A 24,595-nucleotide genomic window follows, 5' to 3' on the forward strand; every position below is an offset into this window, starting at 1 on the left:
AGTAGATTTCATAACTGTTCCATCAATGCATCGAGTTGAGGTGCACTTTTGAAGAGTTGGACATTGAATTCACTGTAGCTTTCAACTGATGTAACGACAACCTGTTCTGTTGATTCTGGCTCAAAATATCTTTCACAGCCAAGTTTTGATGCTTTAGATAGTGAATTTCCGAGTCCTTGTTCGATCAGGACCTGAGTGAAGTTCTTTTCAGATGTTTTTGTGTCGTATAGAAGTACAGAGTATGAGTTGCTTTCACCTGAAGGAAAAAAGGGTTTTATGTAGTTGCTATGACAACTTTTTGCTTGAGAGTTATTCCTCTTACTGACAGGATCTAAATCCACCTTTCTATAATTTCAATAAGACAAGAGTTCTAAATTCAAGTTAATGGCATGGCTGGTAGAGAGGAAACTTGTAAAAGGTATTTTTCCCAATAAATGAAAAAAGAAAAGTAGTGAAATGTAGGAGAGGGCATCTCCCTGGATTGTTCCACTTGCCCTTGAAGAAAGGTAAAAGAAGAAACACTTTCCTTCAAATGAACTGAGTACCTTGTGGCCTTATCTCCGATTACATTAGAACACAGATTTTTTATTTTCCAAAAAAAGGCAACTTGCTAAAGAAGTGTGTCAAATTATCACATTTACATTTATAAATTATCACAGGGATGTGCCTTTAGAGCAGAGCATAGTGTGCCCAAAATGGATGGTCGATTAGGAGATTACTGGTGGACTTATGCAATGAGTAACAAGTTGCCAATCTTAAATTAAATTTAGTTGAGCCAGACTTGACAGTTTATGACAAGATATTGCATTCACATAAGCTGATACATGCTAACACAAGCTAAAATTTATTTGCAACATATATGAACACATACCTAAATTAAGCAAAACCATACTTTGTCTAGATTTAATGATTTTGGGTTTTATGCTTTTATACGCAGAGGTAAAAAACACTTACTTTTTCCTTTGATGTAAGCAGCAAGATGTTTATCAAGAACCATGTTTTCAAATGAGCTGACTGCATCTGCACCCCATGTTTTCCCTGTGGGTTCAATATCAGCAAGTGAACAGACAAACACTTGAGCAGGCAATTTCAAAAATTCGGAAAAGATTGGACGGATATCATTTGCAGAGACAGCAGCAGAGTTTCCAAAATCAACAAAAGTTACTTCAATAGACTTCTTTTGAACACTGACGATCATTGCTCTATACCAACAACCATCCTCTGAAAAAAAATCAAAATTATGCTAACATTTCATCCAAATTCTTTTAGTAGAGGCTGCCTTATGACAAAAATGGCTAACATGTTGTACATCAATGATACAATGATTATAATCTGAAAGGCAATCTTCCAATGAGCAACTTCGGCAAATTTCTTTGTTGGTCGCTTTGGTAACCATTAACACCACTTTCCGTGACAACAACAGGAGAATTTACCACCCTCAATTATTTTAGATCTATAATAACCATGACGAAGAGAATCGATACATATGTTCTCCGTCGTGAAACATTTAGGACCCAGGAAGAAAGAAATTGTATGTATGGTTTATAAAAGAGTGTGTCAAAATTTTAAGCAGTTTTAAGCAGTTTAGCTGGATTTTATAATCATGTTTCACAATAAAGTCATAAAACCTGATTTAGACGCTGTATGACCCTAACATTGCGCACAAGCATTACTAGATTTTAGTAAGAGTCAGAGAGTTTCAAATAATTTGGAAAGTTTTCCATCAATATTTCAACAAAAGAGCAGCAATACGATAGATTCTAACTCCCTGTGCAGACAAAACTCCAAGCACTTCTACCACTGGCTGTTTTTTGGATTAGAAATTGAGTTTCCGCCAACTTGGTAACCACTTAGAGCAATCAATACATATGAGAGGCCTAGAAATTTGTCACGAGACCCCTTAGATGCCCTAAGAAAATTATCTATAGCCGTAGTCTGTATGTCTGTTTTCTGTCTGTGTGTCACTTTCGTTTTTGCAAGCAATGTATTTATTCTTGAAAAGGTAGTTTTGATTGACAGATCGGATAGAACCTAGTTTAGACTTTATTCAGCCTTTGTTTTGAAATTTAAGGCCCATCTACATTTAGTAATTTTAATTTCTGCATAGGCATGCCCGTTTTTTGTTTTTCTCTTTTCTTTTGTTTAAATCTTTTTCGAATATAATTAACGATCGTATGTATTTATTAATGACATTCGAAATCTTTTCAAAACAAAACAAATTCATTTCATATCATATTTCATAGAAAAGAACAAATGTAAATTAAAACATAACAAGCAACATGCTGAATGGACCTACCTAATGATTAACATCAGATGAAAATAAGAAAAAAGTGACAATAATTGTACAAAAATTCAGAATGGAAAAATAAAGCTTGTGTGTTGAATAATGTAAAATGGTAAAAAGGAATTTCCCCAAATACGAAAATCACTTGAACCATTCAGTAGGGAGGGGACTTAGAAAAAAACAATTAGTGGCATATGTACAAAAGCTGCCAAATTATATAAAAAGAAGAAAAAAATCAAAAATTTTGACCGGGGACCCTTTTCAGGGTCCCCCCGGGCCCCATTTCTGCGGGGTACTCAGCGCGACCCCGGACCAAAAATAGCCTAACACCAACTTTCTTAAAACATAGTCATGTGGCATATCAAATTATCAGAAATTTTATGCTGATTCCAAAAAACATTAGTAGTAGGGGTCAGAAATAAAGCTAAAAAAAGTTATAGCCATATATTGGACCAGATTTTGAGTAAATTGCATAATTCGCAAGCAGTTCGAATAAAATCTTGATTATGACTAATATTTCATGTAGTTAGTAGTTCAACTTTGGCATAATTCTGGTTAATTGAATGTAACTGTTTTCATGATATGAAGACATTTTCAGGTTTATTTAAGTTAGACAAGGATGGTGAAGCTGAGGTACTTCGAACAAGAGCAAAGATATTTTATCAAGCCAGAAATTGCAAAGTAAAAAATCAAAACAAACACAGAAATAAAAAGTTTTTTAATTGCAAAGAGCATTACCAACTGCCACATGAGTGGACAGATGAATGTAAAGATTGTAATACCTGTGTTAAGTTTGAGATGTTGGAAAAATAACCTTTGGATGTTCTACCAAATGCCAAAAAAAGCGTTGGAATATCTATTCACCACTGAGATGGTCAATACAGGAAAGAATAAGAATTTTGAAAAACTGTTGCAGAGAGTTGTATTGCAATGGATTTTTTGCAATGTTTATCCAAAGAACTATTGAACAGTGGAGCACGATTTTAAAAGATTATTATTACAATTTTATAAATAATTAAAATTAATACATAAATAATTATGAATCATTAAAAAAAAGAAGCACTTCGAAGAAACCAGATGATTACTCTAGGGTACCTAATAGCCAGGGGCTTAAGGGGGGATGATACCTTCCAAAAAAGTGAAGAAGGGGGGATAAGAAATTTTCATTAAAAAGGGGGGATAGCAAGGAGGGGGGATCGGTTAAGAAGGGGGGGGGCTTACGTATATTGTAGATATTCTTTCCAGCGTTGTTATGAATTTGGTCTGCATGAAAGGAAGTTTTTCTGTTTGAGTAGTCTGAGGGGATTATCGGATCACACTATACACTATATATTTTCGAAAATTTAGCCCAAAACCCTTGGGGGATAGATATTTTTAAAGGTTGGGGGGGTTGCCAAGAAGGGGATCAGACCCTTTCCGCACTATGCCCCCCTCTTATTCCAAACCCCCGGCTATTAGGTACCCGAGAGTACTGGCCTAAGTTTGAGAAATACAGATAGGTTAAAGAATTGTTTGACATTATTGGTAAGATTTCTCTTTGATTATTGAATAGTCCATTGCTAGGGCAAATTCTCTCCTAGGACTGACAGTGATATCCAATTCAATTCTTTGCAATATTTGTTTAGGTATACAAGTTGAGTTTAATCCATAGACCATGATTATGGCACCTTTAAAGTTTACATTTGCAGGATGCAGAATGAGGAGGCAGAATGGCAAGAGGTTGAGTTCAAGGGGGGGGTTATCAAAATGGGTTAAAAATATATTTGAAGGCGCCAGATCAGCTACCAGTATCTCAATGGCAGATCTTAAGAGCATCCTTGGTGAGTTGGAAAGTTTAAAAAGAGTCTATCAGTGAAACTGGTACAAAACCCTTCTAGTGGGATTTGTTTTTGGTTATTGTAAAATGTCCAGTCATTTTGCCTTATTTTTACACCCAGGTTGTTTCTTGTAGCCTTACCCTTTCTTTTGAACTTTTAAATTAAATTTAGCTCCAATCAATGACTGTACCCTACAATGCCTTTTCAAATGAAATGTAAACTTTAAAGGTGCCATCATGGTCTATGGATTGAACTCAACTTGTATACCTAAACGAAAATTGCAAAGATTTGAATTGGATATCACTGTCAGTCCTAGGAGAGAATTTGCCCTAGCAATGGACTATTCAATAATCAAAGAGAAATCTTTCCAATAATGTCAAACAATTCTTTAACCTATTTGCTTAAAATCATCTGTTTTTTTGAAGTGCTTCTTTTTTTCAATAATTCATAATTATTTAATAATGTTTTAATATCGTGCTCCGATGTTCGATAGTTCTTTGGATAAACATATTGCAAAAAATCCATTGCAATACAACACCCTTTTCAACAGCTTTTTCAAAATTCTCATTCTTTCCTGTATTGACCATCTTAGTGGTGAATAGATATTCCAACGCTTTCTTGGCATTTGGTAAAGAACATCCAAAGGTTAACTTCACATTCATTCTGCCCACTCATGTGGCAGTTCGTGATGCTCTTTACAATTGAAAAACTTTTTATTCCTTGATTTTTTACTTTGCAATTTCTGGCTTGATAAAATATTGTTGCTCTTGTTCAAGGTACCTCAGCTTCACACATCCATAATCCTTCTCTCTAAAGAAAACTTAAATAAACCTGAAAATGTCTTCATATCATGAAAACAGTTACATCAATAAACCAGAATTTTGTCAAAGTTTAACTACTAACAACATAAAATGTTAGTCATAATCAAGATTCTATTCGAATTTCTTGCGAATTATGCAATTACTCAAAAATCTGGTCCAAGATATGGTCATAACTTTTTTTAGCTTTATTTCTGACCCCTACTACTAATGTTTTTTGGAATCAGCATAGAATTTCTGATAATTTGATATGCCACATGACTATGTTTTAAGAAAGTTGGTGTTAGGCTATTTTTGGTCCGGGGTCGCGCTGAGTACCCCGCAGAAATGGGGCCCGGGGGGACCCTGAAAAGGGTCCCCGGTCAAAATTTTTGATTTTTTCCTTCTTTTTATATAATTTGGCAGCTTTTGTACATATGCCACTAAATTCTTTCTAATTTTCTTTTTTTAAGTCCCCTCCCTACATTCAGGCCCAAAAAACCTTTTAAGCTGTTTTTTGCCCAAATTTGCCCAAAATAATTTTCCTTAAAAATCTGGCTTCGTCACATTTTGGGCATTGCCATTTTTCATCATTGTGCAAAAAATCAGAAAAAAATTATGAGTCAACATTGAGAAAAGCTATATTTTCTTATTTGGTTAAAGGGAATTTCCCCAAAATACGAAAATCCGTCTTTTAAGGCGAATAAGAATTTCCCGGGAAAAACCACTTCAGTCATTCTTTAGAGAATCTTGCCCTCCATCTTTGTACAAAAAATCAGAAAAAAGTAATAACAGGATTTTGCACAAAGTCCAAAAAACCCTATTTTAGGCAGTTTTAGGTCCAAATTTGCCCAAATGAATTTTTTTTCGAAAATCTGGCTCCGTCACATTTTGGGAATTACCATTTTGCATCATTGTGCAAAAAATCAGAAAAAAATAATGAGTCAACTTTGAGAAAAGCTATATTTTCTTATTTGGTTAAAGGGAATTTCCCCAAAATACGAAAATCCGTTTTTTAAGGCGAAAAAGAATTTTCCGGGAAAAACCACTTCAGCCATTCTTTAGAGAATCTTGCCCTCCATCTTTGTACAAAAAATCAGAAAAAAGTAATGACAGGATTTTGCACAAAGTCCAAAAAAACCCTATTTTTAGGCAGTTTTTGGCCCAAATTTGCCCAAATATATTTTTTTTCGAAAATCGGGCTCCGACACATTTTAGGCATTGCCATTTTGCATAATTGTGCAAAAAATCAGAAAAAATAATGAGTCAACATTGTTTAAAAGCTATATTTTTCTTATTTGGTTAAAGGGAATTTCCCCCAAAATACGAAAATCCGTTTTTTAAGGCGAATAAGAATTTTCCGGGAAAAACCACTTCAGCCATTCTTTAGAGAATCTTGCCCTCCATCTTTGTACCAAAAAACAGGAAAAAGTAATGACAGGATTTTGCACAAAGTCCAAAAAACCCTATTTTTAGGTAGTTTTTGGCCCAAATTTGCCTAAATAAATTTTTTCTCAAAAATCGGGCTCCGTCACGTTCTGGGCATTGCCATTTTGCATCATTGTGCAAAAAATCAGAAAAAATTAATGAGCCAATCCTGAGAAAAGCTGGTAACAGACGGACGGACGAACGAACGAACGAACGAACGGACATGGGTTAATTTATAGGACCTCCACCGGGGCACCCGGAGGTAGGTCCAAAAATCAAAAAGTTTGTCGGACAACAACAGCATTCAAACAAGAGCTGCTGCCGGCAGGAAAAACACATACAATTTTCCAGCGGACAATCCAGGAGCTAAACTGTGAAAAACACAACCAGATACCAGATTTTTTTTCCAGGGAGGTTCATAATTTTCTTAAAAGGTCTTATTTTTTAGGAGCATTTTAACTTTCTTAGAAGAGAATAGCTGTTATAATTTTCCAGGAGCATAATTTTTTTAAAGAACAGATATACATTTTCCAGGAGTCCCATTTTTTCCCAGAAACTATGATATAATCCAGGAGAGCCAAGGATACGGATCAGATAGTTTTTTCCAGAAGAAAGGGACCTCCAGAACAGGGCTGCTCTTGATTCAAAGGGCAATATAAAGCAAAAGAAAAAAATAGTTCACCTCTTTCTTCCTATAAAAACATTCAAGTGGTCGTTACTGTCAAAAAGGGTGTACGTCATTTTACATGTTTAAATTCGAAAAGTTATGACAAGGGTTTAAAAAATCAACTTAGAATGGTCTTATTTTTTCAATCTGATAAAAACAAAGAGTTGCACTATTCTTTGTGACTTTCCCACTTTTTTTGAAGAATTGTCATTTCAACTGGACAACTTTTTAGCGGCCAATATTTTACTTTTACCGGTCCCGCCTCTTTTTCTATTGGCCATGGATTGGCCACTCTTGTTTACTTTTAAATCGGCTTTTTAAGCGGCCTCTGCTTTTTGCAACCGGGTATAGCCGATTTCATTACCTAACTCAAGATAATTCATGCAGAAGATGCTATTTGTGGTCAATTTTGACCAAAGTGTGGCGCATGAAATATCTCGAGTTAGGTAAGGAAATCAGCTATAACCGTTTAAAAGTCTTCTATATAGTTTTTCGAGAGCTTTCGAATGGTATACATGATATTGTCTGGAAATAAGTTTGAAATTTTCAAAAAATTTCGCCCTTAGGATTTTGCCTGGGGAAAATAGAAATGTCCCAAAAAAGGGATCCACCAGTGGGATTTTAGGGGAATTTTTCCTGAGGTATAAGCATCCTATAGAGAAGGTCTGGAGAATCATATTTTTTTCCTACAAACAGCCTGTATTTTTGTAACACGACCACACTAATAATTAACAAAAATATTCTTAACTTTTTTCGTTTTTATCAGTTTGAGTTATTTATATATTAATACTTTTCTTTTTCTAAAATGACAGATATTACATCAGGGGGGGGGGGGGGGTCGGTAGAAAATCTCAGACATATATGACACCACCCAGACTCTTGGAAGAGGTATTTTACTACCCTGGTAGTAAAAGCTTTTGGGACAATTTGTCATGGAGACCACCTATTTTTTGGTTGCTTTTCGGACTGATTTTGCAAAAAAAGCTAAAAAATGATTATTTCTGTGACACATTTTTCACGTAGTGCAAAAATTAATGTTTTTCCCTTAGAATTAAAGTCTTTTTATATTGACAAAAAATTTCGAGAATTTTTTGTTTGCAGCAAACAAATTATAAACATTTTCAGATTTTTTCAGAAAAGTCATCCAGAAAATTAAAAGAATTACAAAAAATAGCTAAAATTTGCTAATTTTACCAGTTTTAACTACCCAGGTAGTAAAATTTTTTCAACATTTAACACATAGATACCACCCATTTTAGAATTTAACTACCCTGGGTAGTAAATTTCTTTTTCGATTTTTCGTCACACCACCACCGTAGTAAACGTCATTATGTCTGAGATTTTATTACCGACCCCCCCCTGATTACATATCTTCACTATATATATAGACACGATAGGATAACACTTTCTGCTGTCATACAAAATACCGGCAAACGAAAACAGACTTAACCCTATTCAACCTAGACTTTTAGGGGCGGTTCAGAAATAGGGGGGGGGGGCTTTTCCTGTACCACCCCTTAACTTTTTATCTAGTGGGTCTTTTCGAATGAAATTTGTTTGGCACACAAGATCCTTGTCACATAAGGTAACTTATGACGCCACTCATCATGCCCAAAGTAAGCAAAAACCGAAAATGTCCTTTGTTCTTATATATAGCTATTGTATTCTAACAAAGGCTTTAGAAAAAAGTTGCCTGAGTTTAAAATGCTTATTTTATCCTAATTATTCAATAAATTACGGTTTTAACGATATTTTTTGCCCTTAAAAATAAATTTGTATTGGAAAAGTGTCAATTTTTGTGACACCTTACTGTCAGAAATGTCATCATGCTCAAGGTGTGAAAATTTTTAGGTGTCACATGTTTTTTATTTTCACATATAACAGCCACAAATAAAATGCTTGAAATTTTCACTGCTGAGGCCTGCTGGGGGGGGGGGAATAGGATTATATATTCATTAGCAGGTGTCTTAATGAGGTCTAATTAAGAATTGTTGGACTATCTTTTGGTTATTTAAATTTCATTTTAGTTTAGAAAAAAAGCGATACTTTAATAGAGCTACCTTCTTAATATAAAGAAAGTTTTAGCTGTTTTATGGCTGAAATTAAGAACCAGTTTTTTTTGTAAGAATGGGGTAGTTTGGGGAAGGTCCAATAGTTTGAAACTTAGATTTTTTCCATTTTTGGATATGCTTTTTAAGAGCAATGTAAAATCCCACAATATTTTTTGGCGAATTTATGCCAAATTGAATATTTTGACATTCAGGGATCGAATTAGCGTATCACATTTCGCAATTCGCGATGCGTTTTTGGATTACTTACAAGCTAAAAATTGAAAATTGATCCATTTTAGGATGCAAAATCATGATTATCAAAAAGTTGCGATGCACTTTCTATCCCTTATTTCGATGCCTGACATTGCACTTAATAATTTTGATAGAGTACCATGCTTTCTCAAATCAAAATGAGGAATTGCTTTTTCATGATTCTGAAACTATGGCAGGTAAAGTAAAGAATTTTCAAAAATAAAATAAATAAAAAAATTCCGAAAATGTTAGCTGGAGTTATGATGTCACAAAAACAATTCAAAATTGATTTTGGGGGGTATTTTAGAGCCACTTGACCTGTCCATGGGGAGTTTGTTCCTTCTCACAGTGCTGCAAATAACGGTCGGTGACCGGTAAATACCGGTCATTTTGTAGTTTCTACCGGTCATTCTGAAGCTCAGTTTTTCATTTTGTCCGGTTAAAATTTTAGATTAGAGGCTTCTTAATAGCGCTTCTAATTAAAAGAGGAGCAATTTTTAAATCAAAATAGGTGTTTAGCCAATCTAAAGGTCATTACAGACTACAAAATTTTCTAAGATGGTTCCGCCAGACCCCCTGCTCGTCACACTCGAAAGATTACCGGCCAACTGAAATTTCCCTATTTGCAGCATTGACTCAAAATAATAATTTCTGATAGTTCAGTGCTTGGTCTACCCATTAAGAATATTTTAAGGCCCTTCCTCTGTTAGTGTTAGACCTACTTGGCTTTTGGGCCTATAATGGCCAATAGGGTCGGAATTTTTTATTGCAATCACTTCAAATGGATAGACTAAGGACTGAACTATCAGAAATTATTATTTTGAGCAGGAATAAACTCCCCTGGGACAGACAGAGACAGGGGGATCTAGAATACCCCTAAAATCAAATTTGTAGTGTTTTAGTGATGTCATAACTCCAGATACTATTTTCGGAATTTTTTTTTTGAAAATTTTATAGTTCAACGGCCATAGTTTCAGAATCACGAAAACCAATTCCTAATTTTGATTTGAGAATGAGTACTTTTTTAAGTGCAATGCCCAAAAATGTCAAAAAATTCAAATTCGCATAAATCTGCCATTATGGATTTTCAGACCAAAATATTTTGGGATTTTACTCAGTTCATTATACATATCCAAAAATAAAAAAAATTTCAAACTAAGTTTCAAAATATTGGACCTGACCTGCTCTTAAAAAAAACCGGCTCTGAACCCAATTTTTTTAATTGGGCTCCAAACTTGAGGTTTTATAGTTACACATGAATCTTTGTAAATAAAATATCAGAAATATTGAATCAGCCTGAATCAGCTAACCACCAGGAAAGCTGGCAACTAATTAATTAGCAATGTTCTCAGATGTGCTTATTTATAGATTAAGATGTAACTTAGATTGAAAGCCATGTTTATTGACCCGAATCCAAATTTCATGTGCCCAAATAAATGTCATAGTGGGCAAGGGGGTTCTAGGTCCCACCTAACCCTAAAATTCCCCACCCTCAATCCAGACTCTCAGACTTTCAGACTCCCAGATCCCAGCTAAAAATGCTATCCCCACAAAAAATTATACTAATTTGAGGAACAAAACAAAAATTCTTACAGTGTAAGGCTGGACTTAAAAAATTGTTGGTTTGCCGTCACCCGACCCTAGATTTTGGAGGTGGGTGGGTGGGTCGGAAAATTTTTTTATTTTGACGATTTATGAAATTTTCGTCCATGGAAGGATTAACAGTTACATTTAGGTAATTTTGAATGGAAAACAGAAGAGCGCTAGCAGGGAATTCACAATTTTTATGCTGGAGAGAGACAAGATACGAGTTTTGATTTGATTGTTTGAAATTTTTGAAGAAAAAAATTTCTTCTTTAAAATGGCAATAAATTTTTTTGGGTTGGCAGGTTTCGAGGTAGGGTCGGTCGGGTGACTGCAAGGGAATTATTTTTTAAGTCCAGCCTAATAATAAAAAGGAGAAAAGTTTAGTATAGAAAAAAATTATTTATAGCAGGCTGCATCGTTTGAGGCGTGTGATAGGCGTTTTGCATAGCACTCCTTATCACATGCCTAAAGTACTTTTTAGGAGTGCGATTGACCACACACCTGGAATTTTCAAATGACAAAGCCTGTTATAGAATATAAAATTTAGAAAACGTTATAATTAAATTGGAAATAAGAAAAACTAACATTAAAGGGAACGACGCATTGTATATTTATGAAATGCTGATCTAGCATTGGCACAAACATCCATCTGGAGGAGTATTTAGGAGTGCTGGATCATAACAAAAACCAAAAGTGACTTTATTCCAAAAAATATATTCAAAAAAGTGAATATAATTTACTATAATGTTCAACAAAAACACAAAAAGACTTACACAAAACTGAAAGAAAAAAAGAATGTCTTTTTCTTTTGAATGGAATCGAGTGTTTCTATTTTTAAATGAAGACATTCTATTGTGAATTTATTCGAAAACTTCTTTGCAATCTTTTTGTTTACATTTTGTCTTCATTCACTTTCGTTTACTGTTGAAAACATAACAAAGTTTTAGCTATACTCTTAAACCGCGTATAACTGTCGGTTAAGCCAATCAGCTTTCGGGCTGACATCAGCATGTATTTCAGAGTATACCATGGAAGTACCACCAAATCCGACCCCTACTATAAGTATAGCGCTATTGCCTTTAATTTTACCAAAACATCAAAAATCCCACCTAAAGAAATTAATCCCCACCTTAACTTGTTTCTCCCACCTAAAACCTGAAAATATCCAAACCCACCTGGAAATTTGGGGGTGCACACTACGATGTTGTCCAAAATTGTAATTTTATGAGCGCAAAAACCATGTGTCTTATCAAAAAATTTGACATTTTGGACTAAACCCTGCATTAAATTCTGATCTGTAAAATACCAATAAATCAGGTGAATGGATCAAAACAATAAAATTTATTATCACAATCTTTCACTTTTTGAAATCTTAAGTTTGCAGCACTTTTAAGGCACGAGATACCATTTGATAAGTTGATTTTAAAACTAATTAATGACTTATTAAATAACCATTTAATAGATGACTTATTAAATAACCATTTAATAGATGACTTATTAAATAACCATTTAATAGATTCTGGTCAATAAAATACCAATGCAACATTTTACAGGATCAATGGGATAAAAGCAGGGGGGGGGTCGGTAGTAAAATCTCAGACATAATGACGTTTACTACGGTGGTGGTGTGACAAAAAATCGAAAAAACCTTTTACTACCCAGGGTAGTTAAATACTAAAATGGGTGGTATCTATGTGTTAAATTTTGAAAAATTTTTACTACCTGGGTAGTTAAAACTGGTAAAATTAGCAAATTTTAGCCATTTTTGGAATTCTTTTAATTTTTTGGATGACTTTTCTGAAAAAATCTGAAAATTTTTATAATTTAAAAATTTTTTTTGTTGGAAAGTTGTTTGCTGCAAACAAAAAATTCTCTAAATTTTTTGTCAATATGAAAAATATTTCAATTCTAAGGGCAAAACATTAGATTTTGCACTAAGTGAAAAATGTGTCACAGAAATAATAATTTTTTAGCTTTTTTTTGTAAAATAAGTCCGAAAAGCAACCAAAAAATAGGTGGTCTCCATGAAAAATTGTCCCAAAAACTTTTACTACCAGGGTAGTAAAATACCTCTTCCAAGAGTCTGGGTGGTGGTATGTAAAAATTCGTAAAAATCCTTTTACTACTCATATATGTCTGAGATTTTACTATCGACCCCCCCCTGATAAAAGTTATATTTGAATTATCTTATATTTATCACTGTCATAATTTCAAGTTGATAGCTTTTCAATCATATGAGATGCATACTTGATACGGGGTTAAATAAAAATAGTTGCAGCTTGATTTCCCTACTGACTTTCCCCAAAAAACAAAAATCTGTATTTTGAGGCAAACAAAAATTAGAGAGCCTTGCCTTCTGTCTTTATACAAGAAAAAGTCCAAAAAAGTTTTAGCAGTTTTTGGTCCAAATTTATCCCTAAAATAATTTTCTTGAAAATTAGGCTCTGTCACATTTTGGGTATTGCCATTCTGCATCATTGTGCAAAAAATCAGAAAATACTATGAGCCAATCCCAAGGAAAGCTGATAACAGACAGATAAACATGAACAGACAAACAGAATCCGGGTTAATTTATAGAAACCTCTGAGGTAGGTCCAAAATTCAGAAAACAATAATATGTAATACTCACAAAAAAACGAAAAAAACCTTTTTTAACCCCCTTTTTGGCTAAGATATTTTGATGCCAATTATAAATATATGATTTATCAAATAGTAAAAAAAATTGCCCGAAATAGAGCACATAGCCCAGCAAAACCTTTCTAGATCAATCAGATTTAGGAATATTGTCTAAAAATAACAATCAAAAGTTGCGATTTTTTTCATTTACCTTGTGATTTACAAGAGCAGAGTAGCGATAAGAATTTAAAAAGGCTAAGATCAACAAAAACTTTAAACTGGGAATCTCATAATCAAAGAATTACCGTTGTACAATGCAACACAAGGCATGAGCTTTTTCCAAATTATTGATTGATCTTCTTGGACAGTAGCATAAAACTGGTTCAAGTCATCTGTCATATTTTTGAATTCCACAGCATTTTGAACTACATGGCAACAAAACTGTGAAGGGGTTTCCACATGAACAGGAGCAACATCAATGTAACATTCAACATTCAAATCACATTCTTTAAACTTCTCTTCAGACAATACTTTGGTGCCATAGTCAGCTAAAAAATAAAACCAGCTTGCAATTCTCAATTATAATTTGGGAATGATGGCAGGCTTATTATGTAAAATGACCAAAAATAATTCTAGAGAACTACTAATATTTTGACCTACACAAGTCTTCATTACACTTTGACAAAGTTGTTACAGAATTAAAGAAGTAACGAAAATAATGTTGAAGATTTTCATCAAGATTTAAAATTATGTAATAGTTAGTCTTAGAAGTACTTAAGTTCCTAATCAGCATATTTGGATACAAATGCTCTTGATAGTAGGCCCAATCGGTTATCTGTGCTCGCACTTTGATTGGCTTTAGAAATCTTGAGGAATTGTCTATTATAACACTTCAAAAGACAAAGAATGAAAAGATTTTTTTAGCAAAAAATTTATAATTGTGACACTTCAAACATTGTGAAAAGGGGCGTGTAGAGGTGTAACCTGGCTCTCTCGTCAACAGTATAGTAGAAAAGAATAAGAGGCTGATTTTTTGGCTAATCTAGTGAAAGAAATTATTACAATACAATTGAAATTCAAGTCATAATCTATACCTTTTTTGTTTGGATTTTTTCCTTCTTTGACCATGCCAGAAAGAACCAATGTCTGGGTTACATTAGTCTGAGAATTGTCATCAATAATGAGAGCAACTTTGAAAACATTGTCAACAATTTCTTGTACTTCCATATTCAACTGCTTTTCCATAACAATTTGTTCAAATTTCTTGCAAACTTCATCAGTGAAAGATGCTGTGAAAAAAGAAAATTAACACTTAAAGCAAAATTATGACTTAACCCTATTCTTACTAGGCTTTTAGGGGTGGTTCAAAACTAGGGGCAGGCTTTTTTTCCTGTACCACCCCTTAACTTTTGATCTAGTGGGTCTTTTTAGATGAAATTTAGCACACAAGATCCTTGCCACATAAGACAATTTTTGACTAAATATTTTTTTGATGATGTCACTCATCATGCCCAAAGTGAGCAAAAACAGAAAATTTCCATTGTTCTTTAGAATTGCTTTTGTATTCTAACAAAGACTTTAGAAAAAAAGTTTAAAACAAGAGTCTAAAATGGTTATTTTATCCTAAATATTCAATAAATTACTGTTTAAACAATATTTGAGATAAAGAATAAATTTGTAGTTAGTGGAACAGTGTCAATTTTTGTGACACCTTACTTTCAGAAATGTCATCATGCTCAAGGTGTGAAAATAAAGTTTGGAATTTACAGAAAATTTTATGGCAAAAGCTCTATCATTTCAGGAGCTATTACCATTAATCTGTACCCCTAGGTACAAATATGGTTAAAAGGTTGAAGCCAAAAAGGCCACTGGCTTTCAAATTTGGCAAAAGATTGATTTTGATGAAAACTGCCGGATGCACCAAAAAAAGTATACAGGTCGAGATATTGGGAGCTTCTCTTCAGGATTTAAATTTTTTCTTTTTTTATTGTAAAGAGAATGCTCTAACTTGAATATTGAGCTATCATAAATTAAATTTGGAAAAGTTGTTTGAAAGTTATTTTAAAAAGACTGACTTTCAAAAAATCATTAAAAACAGCAATCATGCTATAAATAAGACAAAATGACAAAATACACAATTCTATTGTTTTTTTTATTCTTTTCTTTCTTATAAATTATATTTTGCCAACAATTTCTCCATCTTATTTGCATGTCATAAACGTTACGAGCAAGTTCTTTGAGCTACTATACTAGTCAAGGAATGGTGCAGGGTTCGAATTATAATTTTTAGGAGCTTCGCTATTTTTATGAGCGAAGCGAGGTAAAAAAGGAGCGGCGCAGGCAAATTTTTTTCACTGTTTGCGAAGCATTTTCATTATTTTGCAACTTGTTGTTTGGAAGAAAATGCGAAAGTATCTTCAATGCATTTCTCGAGAAAAGCAAAGTAAGACTTGAAGCAGGGGGGGTACCAAGTCAGTGTACTGGACCATAGGGTACTAACTTGATTTTTGGATTTTTTTCCAAAAAATTAGACCACCACCCTTTTAGGTACACTGTACTAACTTTTTTTCACGGTCGGGGCTTTGACACCACCCTTTTAGTACACTGTACTAACTTTTTTTCACGGTCGGGGCTTTGACACCACCCTTTTAGTACACTTACTAACTTTCTTCCACAGCCGGAGCTTTGATACCACCCTTTTAGTACACTGTACTGACGTTTTTCCACAACTAGATTTTTATTACCACCCTTTCTTCAGTACACTGTACTGACTTCTCCATGACCGGATTTTTGATACCACCCTTTTAGTACACTGTATTAGCTGTTTTTTCGATCAGATAAGTTTAGAAACCACCCCTTATAGTGCACTGTTCTAATTTCTTCTTGGCCAGATAAGTTTAATTGCCACCATATACAAAGGTTTTGAAGCATTTTGCTAAGAAAAGCACCAAATTATATAAAAGGAAAGATTTGAATATTAAAATACTTGAATCCTTATATACAGTAGTACAAACACTGAAACAATGAAACAGACAAAGCAAAGTCAATCAAATACAGTGAAATTAGCTGAAATTAGCACGTCAAAACACTCAAAACCAACTTTGAGTTATTTCCCTTCTTGTGACTTGATTTCTGGTTGTCTGGCAAACTGTAGCAGTTTTTCTTTTTTGAAAAATAAAAATGAAAGACTTACTAACATTGTACACAAACTGAAATGGAAAATCTTTTATCAAATGTAATATTATACAAAATATATAAAAAGGTGCTTTTCCCGGGGGGAGGGGGGACTCCAGGTAAGTGACCTACCGGACGTGCGGCCCTTAACGGTAGGTTTTTTGGACTTTGGAAAGTGCACTGTAAGGGATGATTTGTGAGAAAATGGGAAAAAGTGCACTGTATGGGTTTAAAATTTTATAAAATACCAAATTTTGAGGTAAAAATTTGAGAAATTTCAAAAAGTTTTGCCCTGTAAAAGGGCAAAAAAATTCGAAAAATTACACTATAAGGGTCGATTTCCAGCCAAATTTTTCCTGCACTGTAAGGGACCGATTTTAGAGACCTGATTTTTGGCCGAACGTACAGTCGTTTTCACCCCCTCCCCCCGGTGATTTCACTTATATACAGATTTTTTTCAATCAACAATCCAACAAGGTTACTAAAAAACATAAGACAATAGTAGAGCGGATTTGTTTTTATAAAACTTGAAAGCTTCAATTTGAACGTTTACACATTTCAAATTCTTGTTGTTGCCATAATGTAGATAGGGCCTTAAAGAAAACGTAAACAAGATTGGGAAACAAGGCCGGTCTCCATTTGCGCATGCTGCGACTCAGCATCCAATCAAGTAAACAGGAAACATTGGGAGAAAATCAGTGTACCAATTTGTATAGCTTAACCAGCTTTGACTTAAAGGTCTCGGACCAGCTTGGACCTGGCAAATTAGGGCAAATATACATGGGGAATTCACTGGGTTTGTGTGTTTTTACCACTGAATTAGTACAATGTACTAACTTTTTCATTGTATTTTTCTCAGAGGACCACCCTTTTAGTACACTGTACTAACTTTTTCATTGTATTTTTCTCAGAGGACCACCCTTTTAGTACACTGTACTAACTCAATTTAACCTAAAAAATACACCACCCCACCAGCTATGGGCCAGTACACTGACTCGATACCCCCCCCCCTGCTTGAAGTAAGAAATTATAGACAAAGCAAAATATAGTGAAGTTTTGAAGTAGCGAGTAAAGCAATAGATAAACGAGTGAATAAAGTAGCGAAGTGGCAAGTTGACAAAGCAATAGATAATAAATAAATGAAAGAAGTAGCAAAATAGGTGTTTTCTTATAACTTCTTAACTTCGCATTTTTGACTTACAAAATCTTTTTGGGTCGCTAAATCTAAAATTCACTTCGCATTTTGCGAAGTGCGAAGCTATAATTTGAACCCTGTGGTGATTTTTCAAAAGTTTCTCAACACACATAACATCAAAACCTCTCTTGGAGATTTCCAAAACTTTTTTTTCAAACAAGCATGGGATTAGCTTGTTTTATCATATTTGTAAATTCCGATTTTGACAAACACATTTTTTGGTATTTGGGTAAACAAGGTAAGTGTCAAGAGAAAAGTTTGCTCACTGTTTTTGATGATTTTTTGAAATAATCTTTGAGCTACTTTTTCAAAGCTAATAATATGATAGCTCAAAATATAAGTTCGAGCATCCTCTGCTCTGTACGATGAAGAAAGAATGAACAAAAAATTTTAATCTCACAATATCTCGACAAACCTGTATACTTTTTTTTGGTGCACCCAGTACATTTTTGGCAAAATTTCAGCCAAAATTTATGGGAACTGGGAAAAAAACTTGCCCTCTGTCTTGAATGAAAAATAGTTACCTTGAATGGGCTCTACACCAGACAGACAGCACTGTATTCCTTGTTTTGGAAGTTTGATAAACTCTTTCCTGAGAGGTTTAAGTTCAGATTTATCAACTTCTTCAAAATTGCCATAATCAATAAAGTGAACCTGAAACAATGAAAAAGTCAACTTTTTAAAATGGTTATCTCAATATTGTCAGAAGACCATCAGATCCTTGTTGAGATGGCTTTTTTCTGAATGAGGTTGTAGGCCTCCAGGTTTACGTTCCTAAAGCTAAAAATTTTCCACAGGCATTTCCGGAGTGCTCAGAGGCCACTTTCCTGTTCGGGAACCTGATCGGGAAACTGGTTAACTTCCCCATTTGGAAAGTCTAGCCATTTCGAGAAGTTTTCCACCTTCCCGTTCGGGAAATATTTCCTGTTAAGGATATAGTTGCCTTTTTTAAATAGTGTTCCTGACTGAAACATGGGACAGCAATTCGGCCACCGAACCTCCAAAGTCATTTGATTTGAGTTAATGAACGGTGTATTAAAAAATTCTCTTTCGCACCGATTACGCTTTAGTAGGCACACACTAATGTCTGGAACGAAAAAGACCAAATGTGTCATCACAAGCAACTTTAAATACGAATGAAATGGAACGTTCCAGCAAGACGAACGATATGGAACGTTCTTGAACTTTTAGGAACGTTCTAAGAACGCTAGAGAACGTTCTTAAACATTCCTGGTCATTCCCTTTTATTTACAAGTTTAAGGATGTCTTAAAACGTTCGGAAGCGTTCCTGAACGTTCCATAAGTTCTCGAACGTTCTCAAACGTTCCATAACGTTCTTATTGAGTCAATATTAACCTTTGGACTCAAAAGATCGTTCGCGAGCGTTCCGGGATGTTCTTGAGCGTTCTGGAATGTCTCTGAACGTTCTGGAACGTTCAGAAATGTCCCTGAACGTTTTAGAATGATCGAGGACGTTCTAGAACGTTCTAGAACGTTCTAGGAACGCTATGGAACGTCCGTGAACGTTCAGGAACGTCTCAAGAACGCTCCGTTTTATTTGTACTTCAAATCGCTTGTGATGACACAAATTAGTGGAAAACGATTGAGCTTTTGACATCACTCACGCGGCGAGTTACACACTGCGGCAGCATGTCTCCCACTCTTGATTTAGCTAATTTTTTTATGAATTTATGACAGTTTTTAATGCTTTTTTAGGACATTTTATGACATTTTTGGGTGTAAAATTTATGACAATTTATGACATTTCAACAAAAGTTAGGACATTTTTATGACAAAAATTCTTGTGTTCTTTCAAATTATTGTTTAACAGGTTTTATTTTAAGCCCTATGAATTCAAGTCCAGTAAAAGCGGAATAGAAATTATGTAAATCAAGGCCCTCTGGCAATTGTGACAGTCACTGTAATCACTGTGTATTCATTATCTGTTTAATCGCACGATGGGTTATTTTTTCTTATTTGGCACGCCCTCAAAGAGAGCAATTAATCGTTAATTGCATCCTGTAGAGAGCAATTAATCGTTAATCACACTCTCCAATGCCACGCCAATGTTTACAAAATTGATTTTAATGTTTTTTCTTACATTTTTTTTGCATCGTACGTTTTAATTGCATTCAAAACTTATTTTGTGTGAAAGAAAATCAAAAAACAACATCAATAGAAAGACATAAGGAAGAGAAAAATATAAAACTCTCAGTGTAATTTCTGTAATTTACTTTCCTAACTGGGAAAAAGTAGTGAAAGCCATTGTGCGATTAGCTCGTAATCACACAATAACTCGTACAATTCGCAAATTGCACTCGTGATTTTTTTGTTTCGAATTTCCCTCGTCCTTTAAGACTCGGAAAATTAATAACAAAAAAAATCACTCTTGCAATTATATTCGAATTGCACTCGTTATCATGTGATTACATATACTAATCAAAACAACTAAATGAACAATAACATAAAAGGAAGCATAAAATGCAAAATATGGATTCAGACCAGACGATGTCAACCGAACGTTATCAAACCAATTTTTTGGTAATCGAACAATCGAATTTCATCAAACTAATTGAACGATAACTGTTCGATTACCGAACTAAATCGAACTTTACTGGAAATTACTGTTCGATTATAGTTCGTTTAGAGTTCAAATAGAGTTCTATTAGTTTGTAGATCTTAAATAATGCTGTTTGTTTTACGGGGTGGGCGCCAACTACTTCTGCCCCACCCTGATGGTGCATTTGTGGCTGCCCCTGAGAATGAGTGGTGGTCGAGGTCTATGGAATTGAAACCGAACACATCAAACAGTCATCAAACACAATCAAACTTTATGGGGATTTCTCGGTTCGATAACTGTTCGATGAGGTTCGGTAATGGAACAGCTATCGTTCGCTTAGTTCGATGAAATTCGACTGACATCGTCTGGTTCAGAAAAACTCAAACACCTTTAAACTTTAAACGAGGAAAACTAAAGAATGAAACTATACAACAACTTTTCAGCCTAGCATTAAAATAGATTGATTATGTACACAAATAAATTCAAAATGAATCTTTCATGATATTGGCTCAGCCTCAGCCGCATTCCAAGGATTAACAACAAATCTTCCAATACAACATCATGTTGGTTGACCACAAGTTAAAATAAAAGGTATGGGTTAAAGTGTTGTGAAATCTATGTAAAAATTCTATAATCATGGTTAGAGCTGGCTGAAGATCGATAAAAAGTTTATCTTTTCTAAAGAATGATTAATTAAACTATACTAGAGTGATTGATGGGAAAGTTTGTAAGAAATTAAGGAAATTTATGACAAATCTTCAAAATTTATGACAATTTATGACATTTTTACCAAATTGGTGAAAATTTGTAAAAATTAAGGAATTTATGACAAATGCGAGGCCTGCGACTGGTCATTTGTGAATCCCATGGGGCAATAGGCGGTGGGTGGCGGGTGTTCTCTAATTCTCCATTAGGCATCCCTGGGCATCCGGTCATTTTGAATGAAAATAGAAAAGTTAAAAAGGGCGCGCTATCAGTGAAAGTTATCGTGACATGTATGACAGAAAGTATGATTGATAAACTTGGTGGAGTTATCAAAACAAACTTGTTGTCAAAGAGATTTAAATTAACAGTAAGTGAAAATACAGGCCAGATATCAAAAGTCCCACGTTTCGACCAATCATCCCAATTTTGAGCAGTTGACGATAAAATACATTTAAATTTTTAAGCTTTAAAAAAACTGGTCAGAAACTTTTAAAAAATAAAAAACTTTTTGGCTCATCAGAAATTTCTTTAAAAATCATACAACATCCTTTGAAGGGACTTTCCAATTTCACCAACAGAAATGAGCTTGTACTCTTGATATTTTACTAAATTGTGCTAAAATTTAAGAAGAAAACGCCTCCTTTTCACTTTGCTGAGACAGGGAAAAAAACAGAAGAGCTATTAATTAACATTAATTTATGTCAGTATCTAATAAATGCTAATATATAAAAGATTACCTTATTGGAACTAATTTTTGTGGTCGAAAAAAAAATATCCGAAAAATTGCATTTTGTGGGTTTCAATTTTCGCGTTTTTTTCCATTCTGGAATTTTTTGCGGGTTTTAATTTTCGCGGTTTTGTCCTTTTTTGGACAAATTTCTTTCATTTTCCTAGGGATTTTTCAATTTTTTGATAAAATTGGAAAAAATCGTATTTAACAGGAATAAATTTTTGCGCTTTTCAACTCTCAAAATTTTTCGTGGGAAAAAATCTAAAATTAAAACCCACGAAAATTAGTTCCAATAAGGTACCATTTATTAGATGTATTACCTTAACTGACGTTTTGAAGATTTCTTTGATTTCTGCTCTGTAGTGTTCATCATCTTCAGTGAACTTGGCAACACATGGCTGACCAACGTTGAATGGTTCTGATAACCTACTTTCATTACATTCACCACTGTAAACACTTGATATTTGAGACATTAATTGAGACAAGCTTGCACTGAATGATGCTAAGTTTACGTAAAAATGGTGTGGATTGATTGAGTAGCTAATGAAGACTTTTTCTCCTTGTCCAACAGATAAAGAAGGAGTAACATATTTCAAATTGTTAGTTGATTTTTTGCTCGATGCAGAGCTGCTAGATCTCATTTCTTTGGTGACTTCCTGATCTTGAGGTAGGATAGTGGATGCAACAAGTCCTTCATTAACTAGCCTCTGGTTTACAGATTTTTCATCTTCTTCATATAACACAACTTCAGCTACACCATTGTCAAGTTTGGAGACAAAAGTTAGAATGGAATCTTTACTCATTGCATACTCGTCAAATTTTGAATTAGCTTCAACAGAATAATTTTGACCAGTTAGTGGCTTGATACCTGAAAGCTTACATTCAATTGCCATTATTGGTAAATTGAAAAACTGTTTGTCCAATTCCATTATGTGGCTATTCTGTACTGTGTCAACGTTTCCAAAATCTGCAAAGAACACTTGACTTGAATCATTTGAAGGATTGTGTACTATCCCTCTATACCACATTTCATCTTCACTAAACTTTGCACAACATGATAAATTTTTTGCAAGTTTTCTACACAGTGTTCCATTAGTAGCGTAAAAGGCTTGTAACGAACTTTGGAGTTTTTCAATATCTTCTTTTGATCCAGTTGGATTGCAAAAAAACTTATTGATTCCTTCAGAAAAAACAACTGAAAAGTCAATGTATTGGTCTTGCTTTAAGTTGTAAGATTTCAATGTTTCTTCCTTTATGGCAACTTTGTTAGAGGTGTTGCTTTTCTTAGAAGAGTCGCTTCCAATGCTCTGAACAGAAGAAGTACGAATCAAGCTGCTACACGATGAGGCACCACTGATTGATGAACTGTGTTTAGCTTGACCAAAGCCAGCAGATATAAGCTGTTCAGCAACACTTACTGAGCAGTTTGAATCGGCAAATAAGTTTAAAACAAGTAAATTTCTATGGATACGAATTGGAATACCCTGAAGCTCTTGTTCTAGGACAAGTTCTTTGATCAATTCAATCGCTTTTTCACTCCACCTGTCAGCCTTCAATACAGGCTCCACATGTGCCAGTACACACTCATGGGCTTGTGGAGCAAGTTCACTAAATTGGGCAGAAAGTTTCCTAATGGATGCAAAAGGAACAACTTCAGTATTTCCATGATCAATGAAGAAAACCTCAGCTTGTTTCGAAGGACTGTCAACTTCTGTTATTTGAGATCTGTACCAGTTTCCATCTTCAGAATACAGTGCAAGACATAGCTCACCTATGTAGGGATTTAAGATATTCTCAGGTAAAGAGTTTCTCTCACCACAAGCAGAAATGTCCTGATATAAACGTTCATACTTAACAGAAATTGAAGGCTCAGATAGTTGGCAGTATACATGTCCAGACGAAGGATCAACGTGAGAAACCAGCCATTTTGTTTTTCTTCCAAAAGGGACATCCAATGGTTTGAGGTTTTGCATCTTCAAAATTTGATGACGGAGTTCAGTCTAGAAATAACATCAATGACACTGTAAAGAAGTCAAAGCAACCAGTCCAATTTGGTGATGAAGAAATTTTCAGCCAGAGATCCTCACTCTTCGACTGTTTTGACCAAAAACGTGGTTGAAAACCCGGCAAAAAAATTTCGGAAGAAATAAAGAGGGTAGCAAACCCTTTACTACGAATTTACTTTAACCGCACAGTTCTAGGTTTTCTCTTAGGAATTTTCTTACCTCCCATTCCGGGGGGCTGGGCCGATCCATATTTGAAAAACGAAAGCAAAAACACTGCAAGATCTTCTTCGATGAAAATTGCATGTAGATGTAAAACCAGGTAAAACCGACCAAAACTCAACTCAACAAGCTCTCTGAAACTTCATTATATAATTCATGCATCATCGAGGAAAACAAGCTACAGAATGTGTAGGGATTTGTTTAAACATCTTTTACTTAATATGAATTCTTTTACATCAGTGTACAAGTAAGATCCAGTGTCCAGTGAAATGTAAAGAATTTGCTGTTGCCAATAGTTGCACTGTGTGAGCCTTTTTTACATTTTACAAACTACAAAAAAGATATATATCATGGCCAAGCTATATCCTCTAAATGGGCTATTCCATTTTTAAACCACAGGGGTATTGTCAAATAATCCCAGGAGGTTGGTTGATTTTTCATAAGGGAATTTTTCTTCATATAAATTCAGATTTTCCAAGGCAAGGGGAGGGACGTGAGAGGCGCTGT

General features: G+C 34.4%; 1 protein-coding gene across 1 annotated transcript; it reads right to left on the reverse strand.

Moving 5' to 3' along the window:
- Positions 1–8: 8 nt before the first annotated feature.
- Positions 9–24,000, reverse strand: LOC136821285 (tudor domain-containing protein 1-like). Its single transcript, XM_067077517.1, has 6 exons — positions 22,184–24,000; positions 18,393–18,522; positions 14,594–14,788; positions 13,805–14,047; positions 955–1,221; positions 9–256 (listed from the first exon to the last, which is right to left on the reverse strand). Exons 1-6 carry the CDS (start codon positions 23,834–23,836, stop codon positions 9–11), a joined length of 2,736 nt encoding a protein of 911 aa, XP_066933618.1. The 5' UTR covers positions 23,837–24,000.
- Positions 24,001–24,595: the final 595 nt, after the last annotated feature.

This window comes from Clytia hemisphaerica, unplaced genomic scaffold (genome assembly GCF_902728285.1).
Source record: "Clytia hemisphaerica strain Z4C2 unplaced genomic scaffold, Clytia hemisphaerica genome assembly, whole genome shotgun sequence".
Classification (NCBI taxonomy): domain Eukaryota; kingdom Metazoa; phylum Cnidaria; class Hydrozoa; order Leptothecata; family Clytiidae; genus Clytia; species Clytia hemisphaerica.